General features: G+C 48.9%; 1 protein-coding gene across 4 annotated transcripts in view; it reads right to left on the reverse strand.

Annotated features, from left to right (window-relative positions):
- LOC138525617 (cystathionine beta-synthase-like protein) overlaps positions 1 to 27,264 on the reverse strand; it is a 398,784-nt gene that overhangs the window by 42,442 nt on the left and 329,078 nt on the right. For 2 of the 4 annotated variants that reach the window (XM_069635666.1, XM_069635664.1), the window contains exons 14-15: positions 10,503 to 10,611; positions 7,179 to 7,211 (exon numbers count right to left, since the gene is read on the reverse strand). In XM_069635666.1, the coding sequence (XP_069491767.1) occupies positions 7,179 to 7,211; positions 10,503 to 10,611 (142 nt within the window). The remainder of the gene's footprint in view (positions 1 to 7,178; positions 7,212 to 10,502; positions 10,612 to 27,264) is intronic. The other 2 variants (XM_069635667.1, XM_069635665.1) reach the window with 1 other exon arrangement.

The following is a 27,264-nucleotide window of genomic DNA, read 5'->3' on the forward strand; positions in this document are numbered from 1 at the left end:
TGCATTGGGTATTCACAACATTCTTCTTTTCACATAACGATATGTTCTCTCTTGTTCCAAGAAGATTTAGATGGAAATTAATAAAAAGAGATCTTGATTACGAAATAGGAAACCTAATTACATAGAGAGGCAAGAACCATAACTTTTTGTGCATGGATGTTAGTTGGGATAGACGTTTATATTTTTTCTTTAATCAATCACATATCTCATACCAATCTATTTCCCACAACTATGGTTATGTTATCAGTACTTTCTTCAATTAAAAGCTCCTTTACCCTAAGATCCATTTCAATTTTTGAAACAAAGATTTACAGAGCTCCAGAGTGACAGGTTTAAAAGCCTTGTATAAAGAATTGCTGCCAGAAAATTAAATTGATTACACAGCAGGGGGCACTTCACATTACACATTTAATGAAACTATACCCAGTTCATAACAGATTGCGATCATTGGTGTGGATTTCAGCAACATTAACACTTTATTACATTTTAATCCTTCAAAGTAAGTGAGTTTACAGATAAAAGAGGCAGCCAAATGGCTTCCAACAGCATAGTTCTGACTAAAAACAGGATTCTCAGCCCAGTTCAAGCAAGCTTAATTAGCTGAACGACAGGATTTATAAGAGTCTAATTTACGGTCAGTAGTGGCCAAATGCGACATGAAAGGTGTCTATCGATTCCATAAGAGTGTCAATGCTTCTCCTCCAGAGCCAGATGACAGAAGCCATCCACTTGATTTTGTGCCGTTTCCTAGTGGCCTCCTCTCTGACTGCAGAAATGGCCTGAATGTCGAGTTTGAGAATGCCTTCTTGGATGTAAGCTAACTTCCCAGGTACCAATCCCTCGAGCTGAGCAACAATAGGGAGAGGCGAAGGGGTCAGCCTTTTTTCTTGGGGTAGGACAACTTTCCTCAAAGGAAGATTCAAAAAAACAATGTCCAATCACAGTAGCAGCATGGGCAGTGTTGGGAGCACAGTATTGCTGCAATATGGGCGCTAGTCACCAATGTCAGTATGAGAGTCACCATCATCATAGAGTTGCCAGTCTTCCTGCAAAGATTGATTGTTCTTGGTTGGTTCTCCAGGAGCGCACCAGTTAAATACGTTTCCAGCAAAACTAGTGGCAAGCTTTTACAATCCCTGGGGTAAAGCATGCAAAGGGTCCTGTGAAGGCGTCATGAAGCAAGACACAGGAAACATACAAAGCTTAAACAAATGATATTCATTTACTTAAATGTCAGGATGGTAAAAGGCCTAACTAGCCCTATGCTAAGGTAGGATTTCAGTACCTGAATGAAACTAAGGAAAATCTGAGTCAAAGAGTTCAATTTAACAGTCTGTCTGTGTCCAAAACATATGCTTGCCCTCACAACTAAAGCTAAACAGTATGTAGGGATGTCAATAACAACAGAAATGGTGATCAACAAAGTTCTGCGCTTCTTCCAGCTCGTAGCTTCCTCTTCAGCTTCCCCTCCCCAAGTTCAAGACAGTTCCACATAAAGTCTCAGGATTTACCTTATTCAAGTTCAAACAGTTCCACAAACTCCTTGGGGTACCCTTCCCCAAGTTCAAAGTAACAGTTCAAAAACTAAAAAGGGTCTTGAGGCCCTGTCCTCAAGTTGGTATTTGTAGTTCAACAAGTCTCAGGGTTCCCTTCCTCCAAAGACTTGAACGTAGCAACCAATGTGTGTTTCAGTCTTCCAAAGTTCAGCTTAACTATGGTCGACCTGACCCTCCTTCTGGTTAGCGTCACCAGCTCACTTGTTGTGCTACTTCTTGGTTGGTTTCACAATGTCCTTGTCTTTCACAGTGTAGGGCTCACTGGTCTAGGTGCAGTTGTCAGAACGAACGGTCCACCCATCACAGGTCTTGCAACCAGGACCCCTAGACTGTTCATCCCACACAGGTTCCTCTGCATTTGCCCCGTGTACACATTTGTATTAATTTAGTTCCTCTTTGTCAGCCTCTTGACTTTATGTTCAGTTTTGCACTCTTCTGGCTTTTCCTGGTTAGCCTCCTGGCTTTGCACTAAGGAATCACACCCCTCTTGTCAGTCTTTGGCCTTGCCGCATTGCATCCATTCATAAGATTCACTTTGCGGTGGTCTTGTTCATGCCCCACCTTTGGTTGCACTCCTTCACACTTGCTTTGTTCCCCATAAGTTGCTTTTATATGAGCATTTTCCTTTTGAGCTTTCATTGGTTATTTGCTTTGTCTATAAAGTTATATGTCAGCTCAGTATTCAACAGGTTTTAATTTTAGGGTTTCAGTCGATTCAGTTTGGTATTCAATATGCACAGTTTAGCACAGTTTAAAAACTTCCATTCAGTTCAGTATTTAACATGCACAGTTTAGCACGGTTTAAGACTTCCATTCAGTTCGGTACTTGATGTGCATAGCTTAGCACGGTTTTAAACTTCCCTTCAGTTCAGTGTTCAATATGTATAATTCATCTTGATTTGAAGGTTTCATTCATACAGCGCTTCATTATTCGTGCCCAGCCGCCTGGAGCGCCCCAGCGTCTCTGTGGCTTTACCCAACACTCACTGGTCTTCGGCGCTTTGCTCCGGCGGCTCTGGCTGCTTCCTTTTGCTTCCCAGGCTGGTGCTCCGGCCTCTGCCAGCCCCGCTCACATGCCGGTTGGGATTCTGCATGCGCCAGCAACTTGGCTGCTTCTGGGTGGACGCGGAGGGCGTCCTTCGCCTATTCGTCGCCCCAGCTGCCCAATCTCTGTCACAGAGGCTCCCACACCTCAGGGATGTCGGCCGGCATCCTGGCTCCATTTCAGGTCCCACCACGGCTGCCTCCTTGGAAAGGGTCCTCTGGTCTCTCCTACACAGGCCCCTCTCTATCTTCCTCTCCCTCCCCCTCTCTCTCACTGGTTACCCTTTATACACCGGCAGCCCCTCGACGGGTTGCAGGTGTGGATGCTTAATTAGACTTGCCTGACCCTGATTAAGGGGGCATGACTGACCCTCAACATAGTCTGCAGGCATCTTCCTTGTCTCAGTACCAGAATGATAAAATGAAGGTGTAGTGTTCATTACTTTCAGTCTCCTCTTCCTCGTCCCAGTACTTTCAAATGTTAAATGTGGGGAAATGAGGGGAGAGGTCTTGCAGTGACCCATAAAGGTCAAGAAGGGTTAGTTTGGCCATAAATAGAGAAAAGGGGATACCACTCATTACTCAAGGACCCTACACCCAGGTTATCCTCCCTTGCTTCTCCACCCCAGGGTCGGGTTCCAAACAAGATGGCCCTTTCCTGGCCACCTGCGAAGAAGATCCAGGGGGGTTAAGTGTGAGAATACCCTCAGGTTTCTCACAGTCATTAGTCCATCAGAGGATGACTCCTCTCCTGAATCAAGGGGTGAGTCTTACCCACGCTTTCTTAGAGGAGGTGGCCAAACCTTCCTCCTTTTCTATTTGATTTCACTGATCATACAGAGCCCAAATTCTCTGAATGGAGTAAAGTAACTTCAGCGGAATCACAATTCTCTCCACCATGATCCAATGGGCCTTGCCTGTTGGGGGGCACACCCTCCTCTTTTAACTCCACCCCTTCTTCTGTCATGATTAGGTCAGGAATCACCAGCTTCTCTTTAACAGGGTTGCTGTGATGGCCCACTGAGGCAAAGGAAACAGATGATATAGGTAGCATTTCTAACTTCTTGGAAGGACTGACTTTCACCTGAATAGGTGAAGCTCGGATTGTGGTCGGCACAATAGCTTTGGCCTTGTCCTTTTGATGTGTTCCTGTTGACGAGTTTGTTGCAATGATTTATCTACCGCTGAATTGACAGCTCCGTCATTGACTGTTCTCTGGCTGTAGAGGGCTGCTACCCCTGGACAAGCCTTGCATGACTTTCTCATTGACAGGGACACAGTCGATAGTGTGTCTGTTGATGAGGTGGGCCTGTCAGCAGGTTTCCCCACTGAAGATCATGTCTGTGTCATGGCTGCCAGAGGCACTGTAGATGCGCTTGTTGTGTGAGCCATCTTTAACGACAGCAGGTTTTAGCTCTCACTACCTGAGAAGGTGGAACCAGCTTGGGGCTTTCAACATGGTGTCCTTCCTCAGAGTGTGCTTTATTCAGTGGTGGGTTCTTCCTTTTTGTTTCATTTGGTTTTTTATTTAAAATGCACGCCTGACCCAAAGGTATCTGGGCGCAGTACAAGATAATGCACATTCTTGGTTACACAGGCATGCATAAAGCATGGAGGAGCTGCCCACTGTCAATGTCATTACTGCTTAGTCGGCAGAGGACACCACAACAACCTCACTGATGCAGACGAGCAATCGTCTGCAGTGTTATTTTAAGGTCTTCTGAGATGGGAAATAAAAATACTGTATTCGTCAGGTGTCATTCAGGTGACGGCAGCAAATCTCCGCAGGTTATACAAGCCAAAGTCCCTAGGTAAGTCTTTCTTAACCTTGGAAGATTACACAGATAATAAGCGTGCTTGCCTGGACCCGACAAGAAGAAAGATTTTCTACAAGAACATTTATGTGGGAAAAAAACAACTGGGGAGCAGTTGAGGAGAACTCCCCAACTCGGAGCAAAGCAAAATGTAAGCTCCTGGGGATAGGTTTGGGCTGGCTGAGGAGATAATGATGTGACTGGCTTGCAAAAAGAATGTACTTCCTGGTTTGTGCCAATGTTATTGAATAGCCAGGATTTCCAGTCTGACGACATGCAATAATTCTAAGCATGTGAATCTATGAAAGAGCCAACGTTGGAGAAACACGCGATTAGCCATATGACATGTCTTATGACATGCAGAAGTGCAAAAAAAATTAAAACCCTGTTTGCACCAGAACATTATTCAATTGGCTTTTGAGAATTGTATTTGCGCATCAGGAACCTGCACGTAGCAGGGTTCTGCATTCTAAATTGTATTCATGCTTTACAAAGTATATGAAGAGTAGTGCTCTGGCCTGGCCTGCTACAGGCATATATCAACAAGTTCCGAAGGAGGGCGAGCCTCATGGACGTTCCAGTAAAACATGATATTATGTATTGTTATTAACAAGTGACTCCCTATGGAAGTCCTAGCACTCTCCAAGATGTTCTAATATGCCTACAAAGTCTGGCTTGGTCCGCCAACTCACTTAGCTTCCAGGTTGGAAGTCTTGGGAGGCAGAAGTCTTCGAGTCAGGACTAAAAAATGGAACGTCCCTCTCCGCCCCCCACCAAGTACCATTCTGCCAGTTTTGTACAGAATTCTCTCTTGTGCAATGTGTGCACAATGCCAAATTACTGGAGTATTATTTAAACAATAAAACCCAATTCCATGGGCCTCACTAGCGAGTAACGCTGGGTTGTTGTGGCAGCTATTATTGTGATTATCACTACGGAGTACTAAATGATGTGCTGACAGCAATGAATTTGCTTCAGACAAACCAAATAATCCTCATCTAACATGGCCTCCATGGAAATGGAAGGTGGGGCTTCATTGATGAGCCCTTCTTCCATTTCAATGGTGGTGAGGCGCAATGAATTGACTCAGACAGGGAGTGTGACATGTCGTCCTGGGAGGAGGAACAGATAGAAGTGGCCGGGCAAAGAAGATGGCGATTGCTGACAGCAGCAGCGAGCGAGCTTGCACAGATCGCGGGCTTGGATCATGAGATTCAGTCAGTGTCCTGAGCAACCCAATTGTTTCTTAGCACCCAGGGCGGGTGCAGCAGAGAAACTGATTTGTTTCTGAACTGGTACTACTTGATGACCTGCTTGGTTGATGGTGGCGAGTCAATCTCTGATTTATAAAGAAATATCACTTCTTTTCGTTACGATGAAGGTCTTAGAGTTTGTAATTTGGTATGGCCTACCATTGTGATCCCAGCCCTTCCTGCGCAAGTTTAGTACCCCAGCTGTACATGAGGTTAGTGGGAGATAGCGCACACCATGGATTTCGTCATGGAGAGACAGCCCAAACAGCCAGCTTTATTCATGGAGCCCTTGGCAGGCTTGAAAAACCATGACCCGACATCTAGCATAGACAGTGCCACAATGGACCTTCATCACCAGATAACATCAGGGGCACATATTGACATTGCCATCTGCGAACTAAGTCGCAGACCTTGGAATACTGCCCAAATCATGAATGCGTCCCAGAGCAGGTCAGAGTCCTGTATTCCAGCGGTGGGCGTGGAGTGCTGCCACAGCAACCTGATTAGGCATGCTGGCCTCGATCGCAAGATGCTGTATGCCAGATGGGACCATCAGGCAGGTGAGTGAGTGTCTATAGAGATGCAGAAGAAGAGGCAACCAAGTAGGAGTGAGTCACGGTAGCCAGGAGCGGTCAGAGTCGCTGCAGTGCCTGGGATAGAAGGCAGTACATCCACCAACAGAAGCAACGTAAAGGGGCGTAAAGAGCCGGAGACAGAGCAATATGATGAGGAGGTATGCAAGTCTATTAGGGATGGTAACAGAGAAGCAAAAGAAATAATACCAGGCTAGAAATCTTAGCCTATAAATGTCATGGGAAATTAAGCTTCTGGGCAACAGTTACACAGAAGAGATGGGAGAAACAGAAGCATAGGCTCAAGGAGATGCCAACAGAAACGATAAGAGAAGTGAACCTGGGACAACTCTGACGGTTGGCATACCTAAGGGAACTGATGGTCTTGAGAGAAACAGCAGGACGAGAGAGCAGAGGGTCAAACATCCTGAAACGGCTACCAAGTGAACTGGGCACTTTATCCCTAAAGAGGTGAGCTGGGTACTAAATGTCTTCGGCTGCAGATACATGTGCCAGGCCCTACACCCTGGAAGCATTACAAGTATCTCAGAGTGCCTCAGGGAACAGAGCACAGCTCTCTACTTCACAGTTTGTGTGCAGTACAACTTGTTCCCAAACACTGATATTAGACAGACAAATGGAAGAAAGGCAATCTAATGTACAAACACAAACTCACAGAGGAAGCCAACTAGACTGCTCCAATACATAGAATAAGGAAGCCACCAGAGAAGTCAGCAGATGGCTTATTTCATGGGGGAGCAAAATAAAAAGGAAAGGGGAACACAAACAGCAAGAAAAAGCATTAGAGACCCAGCAGGAAGGGGGTAGTACGGTGCCTCTGGAAACGTGAGATCAGATGGTGATGTGGTGCAGTGGGGAACTCCTGAAAGGTACAAAGAGGCGTGCAGATACAGTTACCAGGTGAGAGGGGAAACGCACCGGAGAAAAACTGTCCCCAGAAGGATGGCATGCCTGAAGAAAAACACAAACTTGACATTATAACACCAGTTGGAGGAGTGTTCAGAAGGGATGCAGTGTCAATCATCGGCAAACGCACATGGGTCAGAAAAGCAAAGCTCAAATAATGCAGGACACGTATACAAAAGCACTCCGAGCCTCAATACATCTGTCCATCATAAATTGTCAGTAAAAAGGCCACCTGCTCACCTCGGTCATCAAAGCATTTATAGCCTGGCCTGCAAAAGTCTAGAGCTACTCCCATGATCACAGACACCAGTGAAGGAAGCCAATAAAGCCACCCGAAACCCCCGAGAATCTATGATGAAACCTTGATCTAGTTCTCACCCATCTAGGCCACTGCAGAGCTTTAAATACAAATATTTCTAAACCTGTTGGAACACCCACCCACACCATGAAAACCTGGAGGAGATATACCAGCCATCCATCTCAGGTAAGTGGTCTGAGGACACCTCGTGGTCAACAAAAACCTGTCTTAAAAAACTCAGTCATGGGTGGAGCTTGGAGAGGCGAATGCCTCCATTAATAACAGGGTTAAGGCGGCTTTTCAGACTAATCTTTAGAAGGCAAAACTATACTTGTTAACTTAAGGCCAATATGCCGCACCATTATAACCCCCAAGAAAACTTCTTTGCCAGGAGGTTCTCACAAAGATACACCCCAAGAATATCCCCATTAATCCGGAGTTGTGCTCCATGTGTTTTTTCTCTGAAGGAGCAGATCAGATGTCAGGGCACTAATGGATGCCAAGGCTATTAACCCCTCAAGCCCACACCTGCTCACATCTCTTATGTAACCTATGCCTTTGGGTAAAAGAGGTCAACTTTAGTCTCATTCTGGATCCAGGGGTGTCATTCAATGGTGATAGACCGGAGGAAGGCTTTCCCACCTCCGGCGAGAAATGCTTCCGAGCAGCACGTGGATTACCAATTCACAATAGAAGACCAAGAGGGCTCTGGGACTGCATTCTAGTGCACACCCCTTTGCACGCCTGCAGCGTTTCCAGGTGCAGCTTTCACTGCGATCAGAAGAAGGACCTCCCATGTTTTATGATCTCACTCTAGGAGTATATGAGTATCTGTATACTCCTGTGGTACTACACAAAAAACCTGAACATGTGTGTCCCCTTATCCCCGGATCCGAAAGCACCCATGACTGATTGTTCAGGGTCCGACTCGACAACCTGTTGACAGAGGACAGGTCCCTCGAGATCAATATCCTGAACCTTGTGCAGATCCTTCCTGCAGCTACAATTCTTCCTACCTTGAGTAGCAGCCAAAGATGCTGGGAAAGTTCCTCATTATGCTGCTTGGCAACAAGCTCCGGTCATATGCAAGTTCTGTAGGACTTCCCTTTCATCCATACCTTTGGGGACAGGACAGCTATAACACAAATTGGAGCGGGTATTCACTCGACTTATGCAGTGAAGCTGCAGGTGCTAGATAAGACATTCGGGAGGTATGCCACCCACCAGACAAGTGTCTGTGAAAGCAATGTTTGTTCAGCTCAGCAGAGTCCAGAATGCACCATTTTGAAAGACCCTGTAGAGTAAGTAAGTGTTAGATTTTAGGAGCAGGGATGAGAGGGATTAATCTGTTCACCCTTACAAATAACGGCAAGGGACATTTTGAGATTGGATGAGTGGGTCTTTGGTGATGCCTTCCTCGTTACAGAGGAGATGAGTTACCGCACATTTTCCCTCTAGCACCCCCTTTCCTAAAGTTGACTCACTATTGGGACGTGAAGAATTCAGACGGAGTCTGATAGTGCCCACATGTTTTGATCCTAGAACCTTAAATGTTGAGAGAACATTTCCTGTGGGGGCTAGTTTTGTTCTTGATTTTTAAGTTGGGGAAAAGGGCTGACCAGGGGCCAGCAGTGCAATGAACCACCATATGAAAATCCCTTTTGCTCTAGGGTGTTCAGATTCATTAAGCCAATCTACATGGACTCTAGGTAAGGGGGGGAATGGTATGTATGACAGTACTAAGTGAAGAAATCCATTTGTAAAAATCGATTTCTTCAAAGACCGATTTAGAAAGACCGCCTGGAGACTGCTCTGCGCGGTCTTTCTAAATTGAACTGTCAGCCCCCTGCGAAGCACACGAGTGCACCCACGGGATGACGGGCACATCGGAGCCAGAAGAGGAAGTGGTTGGGGCTGAGGAAAGTGATGTGTGTGTGTAATGTTTGGGAGGGGGAGGGGCAGGGGCAGGGGGTAGGGAGCGGGTAACTATGTGGGAGCGTGTTTGAATGCATGCAATTCTGGGATGAGAACGGCTTTAGGCAGGGTAGGGTGGAGGAGAGGGAGCCAGTGTGGAGGAGGGTTTAAGTGGGGTGGGAGAAGTAAGGGGTGGTGGGTTGGGCATCATAATGTGATATTAGGGCATATTGAGGGCTGCAACATTTTTTTTTAAAACAAAACAAAAAAACAAAAATAAAAATCGACTGAAAGAAATAGCTCTTTTTTTGTGTTCGGTCTTCAATATCCAGTAATATCACACAGAACCGTGTATAACAGAAGCTGGAATACAGAATAAGAGTTGTGCCCATGATGTCAAAAATAGTAGCAGCTGCCAGCATATGCTTCACCTCATGCTCATTACTACCACCACCAATGTCCCTAGCCACCACCCCTGGCTGGACCCATTGAGCTTCATCTCAGCATGGGGCAGGAGGAGCGTCCCACAAAAAAGTAGGTCATCCGTATCAGAGAGGTAAAGAAATTGTTTGTTGGCAGCATTTAACTGTGGCAGGAATCTTTGGATTGCGGCAGGCCCAGAGCTTAATTATTTGAGGGGGAAATGCCTCAAGAGTACGCCACCATTTTATTGGAGTCTGATCAGCATGGAACTGTTGCAAGAAAAGGCTGCAAATTAGGAAGGCAACTAAGCTCTGAAAGGTGGTAGCTCCACACGTATGAACACTATTTCCCCACGCTCCCATTCTGCCGATTTCACTAGCTGAGCTGGCTGCATTGGAAAGCGCATGGCACGTGCAACAGTGGAATTCTTCATGGAAACAACAGCTATCAAACTCCCCTGACCCCAAAGAACCACAAGATCCCCACAGACCACTTTATAAGTTATGGGAGAGGAGAAGCACAACACACCCAACCGCCCATTGCCCCTCCCAACTATCTGTGTACCAGCTGACAATTTCAAACCCCTCTACACCTCAACAATCCCAAATAAGACCCTACAATTCCCAGAATCCCACATGATTACCGAAGAGTGGCTTCTTAAGATTTCACGGAGCCCTCCCCACCAGGAGACCCCATCTTACCTGTGTAAACTGCTTGTAGATTACATTGCTGACTGGGTCTGAATGCTTGACTTTCCCGGCGAGTACAGAAGAAAGCATGTTACCAAGTGTCACCATGCCCAAGATGCGTCTACAGAAAAGACAGGACAAAGAGTTAGGGCGAAGGTGTATGTGGCACAAGAGAACCAAGTGCAGCACACGTAGAGCGAATAGTGAACACGTTCATACAGAAGACGCCGCCCAATGTTAACCTCAGCAATGGATCCATCTTTAAGTGCCGCCTGTAAAATACTTCTAAGACCATTTGTGAGTTTCGGAGGGCATGGGTTAAACGAGAACAAGCCTCCACCCAAGGCAATGAAGCAGAATGCTAACTTCACAGGAACTCGCCTTTCTCTACTATCATATTCACAACTGTTTGAATAATGGCAGAGGCGTATTTTGTGATAAGATTCTCAATAGGGCACGTGACAATGCAACTAAGGTTTCAAATTTTATTCTAAAAGATCATACAGGAAAAAGCAATTGGGACTGCAAGTCTGTGGGTGGTCCCTGCACATTCTCCGTCATCCTTGAAGAGGACTCCCATCTCCCTAGCCTAGACTCCTTAACCATAGGAGGCTTGCTACAAGATTAGTTCACAGTAGCCCCCACTGTCTAGGCTGTCACTCATCTCGGGGAGACCTAAGGAACAAGTTACTTAGCTGTAACTGTTGTTCTCCAGCATGGGTCTGTCATGGATTCCCATGCCCATGAATATTCCCCGTCGTCAGGCTGGGAATCCTTGGTAAAAAAAAAAAAATCAGTTTCAGTTTCATTTCTGAACTGTCTTTCTCCTAACAACCAATCACTAAACTCTGGGTCATACTGCCCCTAGCCAATGACTGCCCTCCACCTAAACCCCCCCTCTGGCAGCCATCTTCAGATTTGGTAGCAAGTAAAGAGGCAGTAGGACCAAGAGAAGAGCCGCAGAGGGGTAGGCGGGAGGGTTCGCATGTGAATCCATGCCAGACACATGCTGGAGAACAACAGTTACAGGTAAGTAACTTGTTCCTTCTCCAGCATGGATTCACATGCTCATCAAAGAATACATAGCAGTACACACATGCACAACCACAGGTGGTGGAAAGGCTCAAATAAGCATCTCTTACAACCTCACGCAGGCTCACCTTCAAGGGGACAGGTTGCGCAGCACTGCTTGGTCGACTCTGGACTCCTCCCTGGAATCCCTGTCGACGCAGTAGAATTTCGTGAAGGTGTGTGTCAACCTCCACGTAGCAGCCTTGCAGATGTCGAGCAGGGGCCCACTAGACAGGAACACCGTTGTAGCAGCAATTGCCCTAGTGGAATGGGCTCTTGAAAAGCCAAGCAACGGTCGGTTTGCCAACCAGTGACAGTAGGTGATACAGACGGAGAGCCACCTGGAAATGGAAGCCTTGCGCAGGGCCTTCCCATGGTTCACGGGACCAAAGTTTACAAAGAGCTGAGAAGTTGTCCGGAAACTCTTTGTGCGGGCCACATAAAACTTCAGCGCACTAGCCACATCCAGCGAGTGCAAAGTCCTTTCAGCCAGCAACGAAGACGTCGGAAAGAACACAGGTAACACCAAGGGTTCATTTAGATGAAAGTCTGACGACACATTGGGCATGAAGGTGTCCACAGCACCACCCGTGTCTCGCGGAAAATCAAGTAAGGCGGCTTACAGGATTGGGCCTCAATCGCACTCGTCGTGCAGAGGTGATGGCCATGAGAAAAGCGGTTTTCCACGACAGAAACTTGAGTGGAACAGTATGCATAGGCTCGAACGGGGGTACCATGAGCCTAGTAAGTACCACAATGAGCTCCCTCGCCAGGGCCGGAGCCTTCACTGGTGGTAACGAGCGGAATAGTCCCCTTGACCAACTGGTGCTACCACATGGAGGGTCGTCCTGGGGATCTGATTTAGCGGGAGATAGTTGCCATATGAACGATGGAGGCGTGAGCCAGCCCCGATTTGGGCAACAACAGCAAATATGGAAGCACCTGCGGGGCCGTGAGCCTCAAAGGGCCGATCTTCTGTGAACGGCACCAAATAGCGAAACTCTTCCACTTGAGTCCGTAGCATTTCAAAGTAGACGATGCTCTAGCCTTGACAAGAACTTCCTTGTAGTCCGCCGGGTGATCGTATCCACCAAACTCTAGCGCTGCAGGAGCTAGGCCTGCAAGTTCAGCGACCCTGGTTCGTGGTGCAGAAAGAATTGCGCCTCCATCCCTGGCAAGAAGATCTGCATCCGCTGGAAGCTTGACTGGAGGGGACACTGACATGTCCACAAGGTCCAGGTACCATATGTGCCTCGGCCCCGCCGGTGCGACGAGGATCATCCTATACCGGGACCATCTGAGTTGACTGATGAGTCGCAGAAGCAATGGCAACGGGGGAAACGCAGAGAACAGGGCGTCCCAGGGGAAGGAGAATGCATCGCCCCTGCTTCCCGGCTGGGGAAACCTGCTGGCGAATCTCCGGCACTTGGTGTTCTTCGCCGTCGCAAACAGATCGATCTGGGGACTGCCCCATCGTTGAAACAGTAGATCCACCTGATCCTGCCGAAGCTCCCACTCGTGGCAAGAGCGCAGCTCCCTGCTGAGCAAGTCGGCAACAGTGTTCTTCACTCCTGCTTGATGAAAGGTTCCCAGGAACATCCTCTGGGCGACGGCCCTGTGCCAAAGATCCTGCGCTTCCTTGGAGAGAGCCGGGGATCTGATGCCCCCCTGCTTCCAAATGTAGAACATGGTGGTGGTGTTGTCGGTGAAGACCCGCACCACCTTGCCCGAGAGACGGAAGGAATGATTTTAGGGCCCAAAACACGGCCCAAAGCTCCAGGACGTTGATGTGCAACGACTTCTCCTCCGGGAGCCAAAGGCCTCTTGCGTGGAGATCGCCGGTGTGCGCGCCCCATCCCTCCAACGAGGCGACCGTCGTCATTGTCTTCTGATGTGCTGGGGTCTGGAAGTCCTTGCCCGCCGCTACATGCGCGCAGATGCCCCACCACCGGATAACTCGGCGGAATCTCTGGTTGAGGGGCATCTTGTCCTCGAAGATTCCGGATACCTGGATCCAACGGGCGTCGAGGAACTCTTGCAGCGGCCGCATCCACAGTCTGCACAGCCGAGTGAGGAAGATGCATGATGAGATCATGCCGAGTAGGGAGTTGATGGACCTCACCCTGGCAACTTCAATGGTGAACAGCCATTGTACCTCGCCAGGATGGCCTTTATCCGACGGGGAAGCCAGACACTCCACTGTGTTGAGCCTGGACCCCAGAAAAAGAGCGTCCTGCGATGGCACCAAGCAGGACTTTGCATAGTTTATCGAGAACCCCAGTTCCGTGAGCTGGCGGACGGTCCTCACTGTGTGCTCGACAGCAAGTTCCCTTGACTGCACTCGAATGAGCCATTCGTCCAGGTAGGGGGTAGACGTGGAGCCCCCGCAGGCGCAGCCACGCCGCCACCGGCGCCAGGCACTTGGTGAAGACCCTTGGTGCCGACTTCAACCCGAAGGGAAGAGCTTTGAACTGGTAGTGTTGCCCCTGGACCACAAATCGTAGAAGCTTTCGATGCCCCTTGTGGATGGGGATGTGAAAATAAGCATCCTCCAGGTCCAGCGACGAAAGGAAGTCCCCTTCCTCCAGTTGTCCCAGGGTGACCATCCGAAACTTCTGGGACTTAATGTATTTGTTGAGGCCGCGGAGATCCAGGATGGCCCGCCAACCACTGGTCTTTTTCCTGACAATGAAGTACCGCAAGTACACTCAGGACCCCCCGGAGCCTCTTCGGGGCGCGTTCTATGGTGCCCTTTCTCAGCATCGATCGTACTTCTAGAAGCAGTTGTGGGACGTGGTTTTCTTGCCTGCCTACTAGTGGAACGCGAGGACCCTTCCTTTGGAACTCCCAGGTGTGTCCGTGGGCCAGGGCGTCCAGCACCCAACGGTTGGTGGAGATGGACTTCCACACACCAACAAAGTTCGCCAGCCGGCCTTCCACCGGGGTGGTCGCGTGGGGGCCCGACGTCACGGCCGGTTCAGTCCTGCTTTGTCGTGAACGACCCACTTTGGGGGCCTTGGCGACAACAACGATTTCCTCTCGGTTTGCTGCGGCCCCTGTAGGCTTCCTGGGCCAAAGAACGGGATGGCTGCCGGTACGAAGAGAAGTTTCCACCGAATCCTTTGGAGGCACCATGGAACTTGCCTCCGGAGGCCCGAAAGGACAGCCGTCGCTGTTGGAGTGTGCCCAAGGCACGAGCCGTCTCAGTGTCTGCCTGGATGGCTTGCAGAGATTCGTCCCCTGTCTTGCCGAACAAGTTCTCCCCGTCGAAGGCCATGTCCAATACCATTGTCTGGACGTCCTGACAGAAATTGGTGGCCTTCAGCCAACCACGCCGACGAAGGCACACACCGTTGCCCATCTGGCGAAAGCCGGTGTCGGCAATGTCCGTGGCTACTGTGATGGCCACTTCGCCTTCTTGTAGGATTTCAAGGGCCTCTGTCGTCCGGAAGGAAGTCCAGGAGAGGGGCAATTTTAAACCAAAGCTCCCTGTCGTAGTGGGCCACGATGGTGAGATCGATGGCCGCCTTAATGGTCGTTGCCGCCAATGAGATGACCCCGTCGTCCCATGGGGTACAGCTTCTTCCTCTCGCCGTCTGGTGGGGAAGTGGAAGTCGATGCCACGAACCATGCAGATTTCTTCCTGGCAGCCGCCGAGACCACCGAGTCCGGGGGCGGCTGGTATCTGAGACACTTCGTGCAGAGTCTGGCACCCTGTATTTCTTCTCGTACCTGTCTCTTTTTGCCGGGGCCGAGGACAGGTTCTTCAGGAGGGACAGCCCTTCGTCCCAAATGTTGTCCAACAGCGGGATCGAGAGCACGGTCTTCCTCTTGGTCTCTCGGCACTGATAAAGGAATCCCTCCTCCTTCTGTTCCTCGGGGTTCCGCTGAAAAAGCTAAGAGGCCCGCGTTAACAGCGACGGGAGGTTTGTTCCGTCGTCGTCGTCGTCCGTCCCCGTCGTCTCAGTCTCATCACTCGGCGGAGGAGATGGAGGTGAAGGATGGCAGGATGGAGGCGGATGAACTCGTCTCCGCTTTGGCCGAGGGGCCCCTGATGGTCCAGGTGCCGCTGGATTGCTCGCCGGAGGCACGGGCATCTTTGTCCATATCTCTGAACACAGAGTGGTGGCAGTGGTTGCAACGGGAGTGTTTGCAGCGGTGTGGTGTCCTCCGGTTCCTCACCATCCTGCCACCCCTCGTCTGTTCCTTCGTCACTTTCCACCTCTGCCTCGTCGGGGTCCTTCCTAGTCGGGGTCCTTCCCGTAGGATCTGGCCTCGACAAACTACTTGTCAAGCACTGTCTTCAGGCCCGAGAGCTCCCCCTCAGAGGAGATAACCGTGCCCGCCCCCTTTCTTCCCGGCCAGGGGCGACGGCCTCAGGGAGATGATTGGCATCGCCTTCACGGGGGTCTTTTCAATGGACAGGAAACACGATTCCCTCCGAGTGGGCAGGGAAACTCTTGGCTTGGGGGTCGTCTCCACTGGGACCGCATCTGCGGTCTTCGCCAGGGACGCTACCACTCCCATAATCGATGCCTTAGCCTGGTGAACCTGGGCCTTCACGACCTTGGGTGCGTCTGAGGTCTTCACCGTGGGGGAGGTCGTCAAAGCCTCGCTCCTCCTTGGCTTTCTCCATCGGAGTTGACCGGGCCTTCTCCCGAAGCTTACCCGGGTGGTCTGACTTCCTTTTCTTCGCCGAGCCCGAGCGTTGCCGCATAGCCCGTCCCAATGGTGCTCCTAGTGCCCGCGGACTTGCAGTGCTTTGCCTTATGTTGGGCCCCTGTTGCCAGAGCACCCTTAAAGGACTTCGAAGACCGCTCAGATTTTTTTCTTGGGAGACACATGCTACCAGGGCTCACCTGCCACCGGGATCGGCGTCTGCAGCCACGCAGTGAGCCGCTTGCGACTGTCCTTCATGGTGCATGGCACCATGTCCTTGCAGAACGCACAGGCCTCCTCCATGTGCGGGCTGTCCGAATGTAGGCAATAAAGGCACAAGGAGTGCCCATCGTCCAGTAAGATGTTCCGCTGCCCGCATCCTGGGCAGATCCTGAACAGAGGCGTCGAGTCTCCTTAATCCTCGGCCATGTCCACGCGGCGTAGGCCTCCAAGAATCTTCTGGAATCCTCCAAGAAATGGATTCAACGAAAAAACACCCTTGAGGGGTGTAAAAAGTTCAGAAAGTCGGTTGATGGATCGATGGAGCTTGAGGCTCGATTGACCGAAAAATAGACCAAAACTCTTAGAAAAAGCGCAAAACGCAGTAAAAGCTTGAGAGCTATGGCACGAGGACTCCCAACACTTGAACGTGCAGTAAACATCTGAAGATGGCTCCCAGAGGTGGGGCTTAGGTAGAGGGCAGTCATTGGCTGGGGGCAGTATGACCCAGAGATCAGTGATTGGTTGTTAGGAGAAAGACAGTTCAGAAATGAAACTGATTTTTTCTTTACCGAAGATTCCCAGCCTGACGACGGGGAATATTCATGAGAATGTGAATCCATGCCAGACCCCATGCTGGAGAAGAAGGCGAAGCGTGGCAAGGAGACAGAGGGTACCTCCTCCTCTTCTTGGCTGGCAGTTCCCCCCTAGGCAGCTGGAGTGTAGGGGCAGGGCCAACGCCCTCGTCGTCCTGGAGTCCTCCATCGCCTTCCTCGACGGTATGCTTGTTGCCCTCGTCGTAGGCTGCAACTCCGATGTCTCTCTCGTAACCATCGCCTTCCTGGATGGTCTGGAGGTAAACGAGTTCATCCGCCTCGGAAGAGGAGATGTCCGTGCCTTGGGGGCCCTCAACGCCCCCCCCTTTCTTTGCGTCCAAAGGGTACAGTCTCAGAGAGATGATCGGCATCCTCTTCTCCGGGGTCTTCTGGGCTTAAACAAAGTCTTCCTCCTGGGAGGAAGGAACACCCTTGCCGGCGGAGGGGTGACCTGTGGCGCCACCTCTGTGGCCTCCAAAAAGGACGCTACCACTACCTCAATGGAGGGGGCCGCCTTCGTCTGGTGCACCTGGGCCTTCACGGTCAGGCCGGGCCCTTTGCCCTGCTTGGCCTTCAAGGCCTACTTGGCCTTCTCCTTCGGGATCAGATTGGACCCTCAATCCCCTTTGGCCTTATCCGCCGAGGATGAGCCGGACACCGTACCCAGTTTGGTCTTCTCCGGGGCCACCTTCAGCTTGCCCAGGTGATCAGACTTCCTCTTGGGTGAAGATCCAGAGCGTTGACAGGAGACTGATGCAGCAGGAGACGTTGAACACGCCTTGGCCGACGAGGAGCCCGCCACAGTGGTGCTTCCGATGGTAGTAGACTCGCAGTGCTTGGCCTTTTGTTGGACCCCTGTGGGAGGGGCGCCCTCAAAAGGACTTAGAAGCTCGCTCAGCTTTCCCGGATCCGGGAAAGGCATGCTCCTGGGAACAACCCGGTGCAGAGGCCTTGGCCTATAGCCACTCTTCCAGCTGTTTACACCGTTCCTTCAATGTGCATTTTGAGAGTTCATGGCAAAACGCACAATCCCCCTCCTTATGAGTTGGGTAAAGGCATTAGAGGCACTGGGAATGTTTGTTGTCCATGTAAACATTCTGCATACCGCATTCGGAGCAAAGCTTGAAAAGGGAAGGGTTATCCTTCTTCTCGTCCGACATGATCCACGCAGTGTAGGCCTGAAGAATCTTCTGGAAGTTTCCACAAAGAAATTCAATGAAATCCGCACATGAGGAGCGCTGAAGAATCCGAAAAACGGGTCCCCGTTAATTGGAAGGATGATCGATGGAGCACACATGCTCGATTGACCGAAAAATAGAGTATAACTCTTCCAAAAAGCAAACATCGCAGTAAAAGCTCGAGAGCTAAGCACGAGGACTCCCAACACTTGAACGTGCAGTAAAAATTTGAAGATGGCTGCAAGAGGAGGGGCTTAGGTAGAGGGCAGTCATTGGCTATGGGCAGTATGACCCAGATTTCAGTGATTGGTTGTTAGGAGACAGACAGTTCAGAAATGAAACTGAAACTGATTTTTCTTTTACCGAGGATCCCAAGCCTGACGACAGGGAATATTCATGAGTGTGCAAATCCATGCCAGACCCCATGCAGGAAAATGGCCCTCCAGAGGGTAGTTTATGTGATTTAAACCAGAATAGTTTGATAGTTGTGTCGTACCGCTCCTCTGGTGAGTCTTTCACTCCCTATCCCCAATCTCTCCATCCCTCATCTGGTTCGATAGCTTCCCTCATGTCACGCGTCTCCACTCTCTATCTCCACCCTGGTCTTACTTCCACCCCCTCCCTGTCTTAATTTCCCCATCAAATCAGCTGTTGCCCTGAGCAGATCTCTTTCTGATCTCATCACCACTCCTCCTTCCTCTTTCCACTGTGGGCAGCAATTTTCCTTTGAAGTCTTCACAAGGGTCTTTAGCCCCCACCTTCTTTAGTCTCCATTTCTGTCCAGCATGCCATGTGGTCTTTAGTATGGTCATCTTTTTCCCCCGTCTGTACTCAAGAAATCATTCTCAAAAAAGGTTGGGGAGATTTACTTGGTCTCCCCTAGCACTGTATAGTCCCTTGGTGGGTCCAGCTTCGTCACCACTCCACTGTTCCGTTGTAGTCCTTTTGGGGATGTGTGGTAGGTGTTGGGTCTCCGATTCAGATCCTGAATGGGGGAAGATAGTCCACATTCATAGCAGGTCCAGGCAGGGTCTTGGTCGTTGGATCGAGGTGCTCTGTGGTACTGGTTGTCCTTGGTGAGTCTCTGGATTGAGCCGTTTCCCAGCATTCATTGTCCATTCCGGGAATATGAAAAGTCTGGTGAAAGCTGGTATCTGTAATCCCGTGTGCCAAAATACCAGGCCATTCAGTTTGCTACGCCTCCAGGGAATCAACTGTAAGTCTAAAGAGAGAGCTGGCCAGGACAGAGGTGGATCGGCATCAGGATGGGGAAAGGAGCACTGAGCTACATACATGAATCTATGCACATCAGAGAACCAGGTACTCTGGTCCCTCTCAGCTCCCTTGCACCTCTGGAGTAGGTATAGTTCAGACATCACCCAATCGGCCGTCTACCCAACCTTCAGAAGGATCCTTGGGCCCCCTTGCCAGTATCTTATCCCTGTCCAGGTCATAAAGTAGAATTCACAGGCATCTATCAGAAAGCACTGCCAACAGAGAATGGGTCGTAGGAAGGAAGAAAGTGGTCTGAGCGCAAAGGGTACAACGTGCGCATAGATGGGGACTATGGGTCTATAACATAACAATTATATTTTAAATGCACCTCAAACGAATGTACCCTTCTTTAACTACCCAACATGTTTACATGGAAATGTCCCTGTGTGTCCTTTAGTCTCCCTTTCTCCAACCCCATAATTATATTTGTATACTTTATTTTAAATGTTTACACAACAAAACAAATGTGAACAGTTGATAAGTAATTTGGCAAGCTCAATAATTGAAAACATCAATATGTTGCCTTTATGTAATATATCTTGAAGCAGTCTCAATATATTCATGATTACATTTCTCAACATACAACACAGGCCAGTATACAATTAAGCCCTAACTTCATAAGTCCAATTCCTATGTGTGGGGACGTGTGTCCAAATGTCACAAAGCTTCTTCTTAGGAGACAGGACAGATGTAGGAAGAGTTATTGTGGTGGTGAACATTTTCCAGAAGATATTCAACAATGTTACATGTCAGTAAAATTATGTTCTTATCTGTAGGTACAGCTTTTAGATTAAACAATCATAAAGCCATAAAGCGGAGGAATGGAATAACCAGCGTTTATTCTAAGGAGAACAGGGAAGGTGAATGTGTGTGGGGGTGGAGGGGGGTAGAGGGGGAAGGCGCAGTGGGGGGTGGCTGCCGCAGGAGGTAGGATTCCCCCGCTGTTCGATCCAGTAGAAGATGCCCAGGAGCTGCGGGTGCAAGGATTCTTCTGGTCAGTTCCAGGAGCAGAGTGCAACCCTTTGCTAAGAAGGAATGCAGAAGGTACTGATGCATACTTCTTACGGACACGTCACCAGACGGGGGAAGATAAGTTCTAGCGACAGCTACTGCACAAGGGCAACAGCAGGCGTCTTTCCAGTTGCAGTTGAAGACATCCCAGAGCAGGATCCCTTGATCCTGGGAAGCTGAAATTTGGCAGGAACACCGAATCAGGATACAAGAACCCCAATCTTTCAACCAAGTATCAAGGGTAAGCACTAGCAAACAGGAAAAGATACTCTCAGGAACACAATGATACAAGTTGAATCATATATAAATGAGGTGGCCACGGACGAGCCACCATATATCATATGTAAATACTCAGGCAGAAATGGCTAAATTCAAGGTATCAATGTATGTGTGCGGACAGCTTAGTTGTTTAATAGAAAATCATAAAAAGCATATACATGGAATAAAACATGTATAAATCGCACTCTGAAGAGTTACAATTCCAGGTTTAATTCAATGATGTACACATCATAGACCAACTAGTCAGGAAAGCAACTTGTGGCACAAGCTGACGGCCATTTGAATTATGGGCGAAAAGGCGGAACAGTGATAATTCTACTTTGGTAGCCCACTGGAGAGCTGGCCCGTCCACTGGGTGGCCCAGGTACACTTCTGAAGGCTCAGGACGACTGGATCCATGAGAATGAGTCGGGACTGGTTGGTCCCACCAGTTTAAGGGTTGAAGCACCACAGAGGGCCTTTGTAGATCAGGTAGTCCAGCAGGGCTTCACCATGCCAAAAGCAGGAAGGGATGCCAGGACTCTTCGGGAGTCGTCCACAGACCTGCAGTCAACTGATCTTCTACACAGGATACTTGGCTCCAACGTGGATCTTAAGAAATAGCTCCAGGAGTCCTTTTCTTATCCTAAATCCTGAACTCTCTGCAAAAGGAAAGTTCCTTAGGAATATTCCGCCTACTCAGTGTGATATAGAACATCGATGGAGGGCTAGGTTTGGTTCCTAATACAATGAAAGACACAATCTACTTGGAGAAACCACTCCCTTTGTTATTTGGGGCAAAGGAAACAAAGCGCTCATTCGTAGCGGGTGTTCAATTGATAAATAAGTTTGATAAATCCCTGAGCATAAAGCAACACTGTGTGAGCACTGCCTCAACACCGAAGACCGGGTGGAGGCACAGGCTTCAGTGAGTAAGACTTGTACACACTTGCAGGTACGCTAGTGGACACGTGTGCACCATCTAACAATCTGATACCTTGAAGTGTGGGGTGTAAGATGGATTTCTAGAATCTGGCCTGGTGGACAGATTTTAGGAGACCACCCTAGTTATACTGAACAGGGGAACTCTGAAAGGTTAGTGTCACACTCTGCAGTGCACACAGACGCTTGCAGGACTCCTCCATGCGGCGTGTGAAGCACATCCAAATACACCCTGGTGCAAGGCGTAAGGTTGTCACCCTTCCTTGTGGTGTGCAGCGCTTTGTGGCACCGTTTTTAGCCCGATGGAAACTGCAGGGGAGAGCAAGGCAGCATATGTTGTAAATGGGACTACAATTCCCATGCTGCCTGGTTGGTTGTCATATCACCTGTTCACAGTATTGTTGGACGCTCTCCGTAATTACGTCTGCCTTCATAAACAGCTGTGGGCTATTCCTCGCTGCTTCTGTTTGAAGTTGATACGTGCCCACAAGGATGGCCTGATCTTAGCCACCCTTAACTATAGCCATCTACCTTGCCAAAAAAAAAGAGTCCTTCAATACTCGCATCATGCAAGCAGACTAATACCAGAGAACTATTCAAGATCCTAAGGGAACTGGAAGCTCCGGCCACTCCACCTGACACGTGTATCAAAGACAGCATCTGGTGCGCTAATATCCAGTCTGCCCTACTGAATAAAATTGCCTCCCTCCAATCCAAAATCAAAGATAAACAAAACGGATTGAAGCTGGATAACCGCCAGCCTTCTATTATGACTCCTCCGCCAGTAGCACCCAATAGCAAACCGTTTGCATTCTCTCCACTCACCATTGCTGAAGTGGAAGGCATCATCAATAGAATTAAACCATCTAATTGCCAAGGACACTCCTGTCCCACCTCCATCAATAAGGAATCGGCCCATGACCTTGCTCCTTTCATAACGGCATTTATAAACTCCTCCTTCAAAACAGGTATTGTTCCAGACAATCTTAAGGAAGCATGGGTGATCCCCCTGATAAAAAAAACCTTCATTAGACCGGAGTATACCTACTAATTACAGGCCCATTACAACTGTCCCTTTCATGCTCAAAATTCTTCATCGCACGGCCTAACTGCAGATTCAAGATTACCTAGAACTCAACAACCTCCAGGGGCTAAAACAATCTGGTTTCCGTCCCAGGCATGGGACGGAAACAGCCCCGTTAGACTTGAAAACTCAAATAGAAGTCCTGAAAGATAAAGGGAAATTGGCCTTGCTTCTACTCCTTGACCTATCTGCGGCCTTCGATCTGGTCAATCACAAAATCCTGTGTCAGCACCTCCGCACCGCTGCCCACTTTTCTGACTCAGCCACTACATGGATCAGCTCCTTTCTTAGTAACAGAGATATGAGGGTCTTCTCCCCTTCAGCGGCTGCTGACCCAGCCCCCATCCAATGTGGGGTCCCACAAGGCTCGTGCGTATCCCCCACACTTTATAATGTGTTCACCAAACTGCTCTTTGATGTTCTTGATTATCTGGGTGTCTCTTACACTAATTATGCTGATGACACACAGATACTCATCCCCTTGACTGGTGATCACATTACAGATACCAAGGCGCTGAACGAAATATACATAGTTATCTAGGCTTGGGTGCCCCAACATGAACTTTGTCTCAATGATGATAAGACGGAGCTCCAAATCCTGGGCTCCACTCAACGGCTTAATAAACTAGACCACCTGTACCAGTCCTTCACCATCGATGGTAATGTCATTAAAGTGTCCAAGGATACCAAAACCTTGGGCTTCTATCTGGATTCTACCTTATCCCTGTCAAGACAAACCAACGCCGTTAGATCAGGGTCGGCATATACCTGCAAACTTATTGCGGCTTGCAGACCTTTTCGGACCACCCTTAACAGCATTATCCTTGCTAGAACATTTGTCATCGCTAAAATCGACTACTGCAGTGCCCTCTACCTGGGGACCAGCCAGTCTAGCCTGAACAAACTGAAAATTACTCAGAAAAACGCCATTAGAGCGGCGTTAAATATCCCAAGAAACCAACACATTTCTGATGCAATGACCAACTTGCACTGGCTCCCTGTCAACAGAATTACGCTGAAAACACTTGCCCTCACTCAAATGCCTGACTAACAAGGCCCCCCTACCTCTCCAATCGCCTCTCTGCATACTTCATCGCATCCCCAAAGAACTGTCCAGCTTCACTGCCTATCCTTGCCAAGATTCAAACTCCAAAAAGCTGGGGGCTCAAGCTTCCCTGTTCTGGCCACTAAGCTTTGGAACTCACTTCCATCCGATATTAGGTCTGAGTCTTCCTTCAACTCCTTCAAATTAAAAACCAAATCGTGGCTTTACACCCAAATTTGAGAGAGCCTCTGCCTACGGCGTTCACATTAGCTGCCTATTTCTATTTTAGCCTGCCTAATTATGTTCACATGATAACTACTCTCTGTCATCACTGTTGTACCTTATTGTAAACTACAAGCCCTACTGCTTTTTCTGTACATGATGTAAATATATGTAAATAGGATGAACAAGCAATATGTATATGCTTTGGAATTTATGGAACATAAGTAAACATGCTTACCAAGTTTTTGCGCCCAGATGCCCCTGGGCCTGGCGTGCGTTACAAATAAATAAAATACAAATACAAATACTTGAAGTTCCGTCTTCATTTGGTTTTCGGACTTTCTTCTTGCTGCTCTGCGCTCCAACCATCTTTGTAATAGGACTCCTGGTGTGTCATACGGACTGCATTGCCCTTTGTTTTTGTCCAGAACTCTGCCCACTGGTGTACCAGGATTTTTGCTTCTTCATGGAACTGCTGTGCCTTTTGCCTTGCTTCTGACGCCGCCTGCTCATGTATCAGGACCCTTGCCTGTTTAATTGGATTGCTTCGTCTGTTGCCTATGTTCAGTAGATCATACCTGAGTACCAGAACTCATTCATCCATTCTTCTGCACCCACTTGCTGCTTACATGCTTGATGGCCAGTACAGCGCTTCCTTCCTTCACTGCGTAGCGCCTGTTGAAACGGTGAGTCATTCCATTTTCTCACCGCTTGGAAGGTGCTTATTGTATCTTCCTGTATAACCTAAAGCATTCCAAGCACCTGTGCCTTACAGCATTCATACTACTGGAATCACCACCGCTTCCTCCTATAACCCTTAACCAAAGTACTGGAACGCCTTCACCTTTTCTACGTGCATAAGGAACGCTACGCTGAGGTTGCACCAACCCGGAACTAGAGCGCTCCTCGTGCCGCCCGGGAGTAGTACCCTTACTAACCCTCCTCTTTCTTATTTTATACCGGTCTTCTTTAAGAATAATCCAGTGCTTCTCGTGGTAAGACACAACGATTTACTTTGTAATACAGCCTGGTTCCCAATTTAGTGGTTACAGTACTATTTTCTTTTTTTTTTGTTTATTGATAGGAGGGCAGCCGGTGTCTCTTGTAGCCAGTCTGGGGGGAAACCTATCAGGTATACTTTGTGACTCTATGGTTCATATGTATTTACTTATCACTTGTGGCTTATGATCGCTACCTTTCTTTTCAGCCCGTTACATGGCGGTGTGTTCTCCCCGCTCTTTTAAGTGATCAGGGCCTTTTATACTGTTCATATAGTAGAGGGCCATAACATTGAAAAGAGTGACTTCCCTCAGAGAGAGGAGGCTCGTGTAGGGGGCTCCAACCCGAGCTCTACAATCAAGTCCCAAACTTCACTGACGTGGTATTCAGCCTCGGGAATTCACTGTTCAGTGAGTAACAGAAACAGAAGCCATGGAAGGGGAGGACCCCCCGACTGCTATGGTTCGGCTGGTAGCTGAACTCAGTGCAGACATGGCAGCTGCCCATGATGCCTTAAATCACCGGATTGATGGCCTACAGCACTTTTCAGCTCCCCAAACTCTGGGGATCGACACTTCTAGTGCTCCTGCATCCACTTCAGGGGTTTCTTCTGCCTCTGGTTATGGTTTTTCGGCAGCTCCGGTCCTAATTGCGTCCCAGTTCCTGTTGGCCCCTCCAGAGAGATTCCTGGGTGACCCTAAGAACTTCAGAACTTTCATTAATCAATGCAAGTTGCATTTCCTCTGCCGTCCAACGGCCTTCCCTAATGCAACGACCAAAGCTGCATTTGTGCTTTCCCACCTTGGTGGTACCGCAGCAGCCTGGGCCAATCCGTTGCTCGAATCCAATAGTTATTTACTATACGATTGTGATGCCCTTATAACAGCGATGCACCGGGTCTTTGATACTCGTTTTAAGTCCCAGGCTACTGACCTAGAATTCCTGAACTTGCGTCAAGGGACTTCTTCCATATTTTCTTACCTCACTCTGTTCAACAAGCTGGCAGCCGAGACTGACTGGCCTGAAGAGAAGAAATCAGCGGTCTTTTATAAGGGCCTATCCGAGGAATTGAAAGACATTCTAGCCACTGTACCAGTGGTTCTAACCTCATTTGGGGAATTACTTGATCTGGTGTTACAGATAGACGCCAGAAGGGCCAAAAGGAAAAGGGAACGCAAACCGGTTACCCCAGTTTCTCCCCTACCGGAGACCGCCGGCCCACTCTCTTCTGCTACAGAACCCATGCAAGTAGGGGCAGTACGGGGACCTCTGACCCCCCTGCTCAACGGGAGCACCGCAGAACGAACAACCTATGCATGTACTGCGGGTCAGCTGAACATCAGCTAAAAGACTGCCCAAAGAAACCCGTGAAGAAAACAGGAAACGCCAAAACCCGGTGATAGCTAGAGTCCCTACGCCAGGGATACATTCATTGGACTCACAAGAAAAGACTGCTGCCCCCGTCAGTATACCTGTGGTTTTCATCACTGCGTCCGACTTGTCTTTTTCCTCATTGGCCATCATTGATTCAGGAGCCATGGGAAACTACATGGACTATGACTATGCTGTTTCCCACAATGTCCCTTGGTTATCTAAGGCACAGCCAGAAACCATCCATGTCGTGGATGGCACTTCCTTGGTGTCTGGTCTAGTGACCCAAAATACCTCTATGGTTCAGATGCAAACAGAGGAAGGGCACGTGGAGAACATTTCTTTTGATCTAATAAAGGTTCCTCAGTTCCGTGTCATATTAGGGGTACCCTGGTTGCAGCAGCATAATCCCGCCATTGATTGGGCCAAAAGCGTAGTCCAATTCCCGTCTGCTCTCTGCAATGAACAGTGTTTCAAAAACACCAGTGTCTTGCCAGCCTCCTCCTGTCAGGCTTTGGTGGCTTCTTCTGCTTTTGTCGGAGCTATATGCATCGACTATAGAGCTCTGAACGCCATTACCGTGAAGAACCAATACCCCCTCTCACTGATATCCGTTCTCTTGGATCAACTCAGAGATTCCGTCATATTCACCAAACTGGACCTCCGTGGCGCCTACAATCTTGTACGAATCTGAAATGGGGACGAATGGAAAACCACATTCAAAACAAAGTATGGATTATATGAGTATCTTGTAATGCCATTCGGCCTCCTGTAATGCTCCGGCCACATTCCAGGCCTTTATGAATGACATCTTCCACGATTGCCTGGATCAGTTTGTGGTGAT

Source organism: Ambystoma mexicanum, chromosome 7p, assembly GCF_040938575.1.
Source record: "Ambystoma mexicanum isolate Mex_15411 chromosome 7p, UKY_AmexF1_1, whole genome shotgun sequence".
NCBI classification, from domain to species: domain Eukaryota; kingdom Metazoa; phylum Chordata; class Amphibia; order Caudata; family Ambystomatidae; genus Ambystoma; species Ambystoma mexicanum.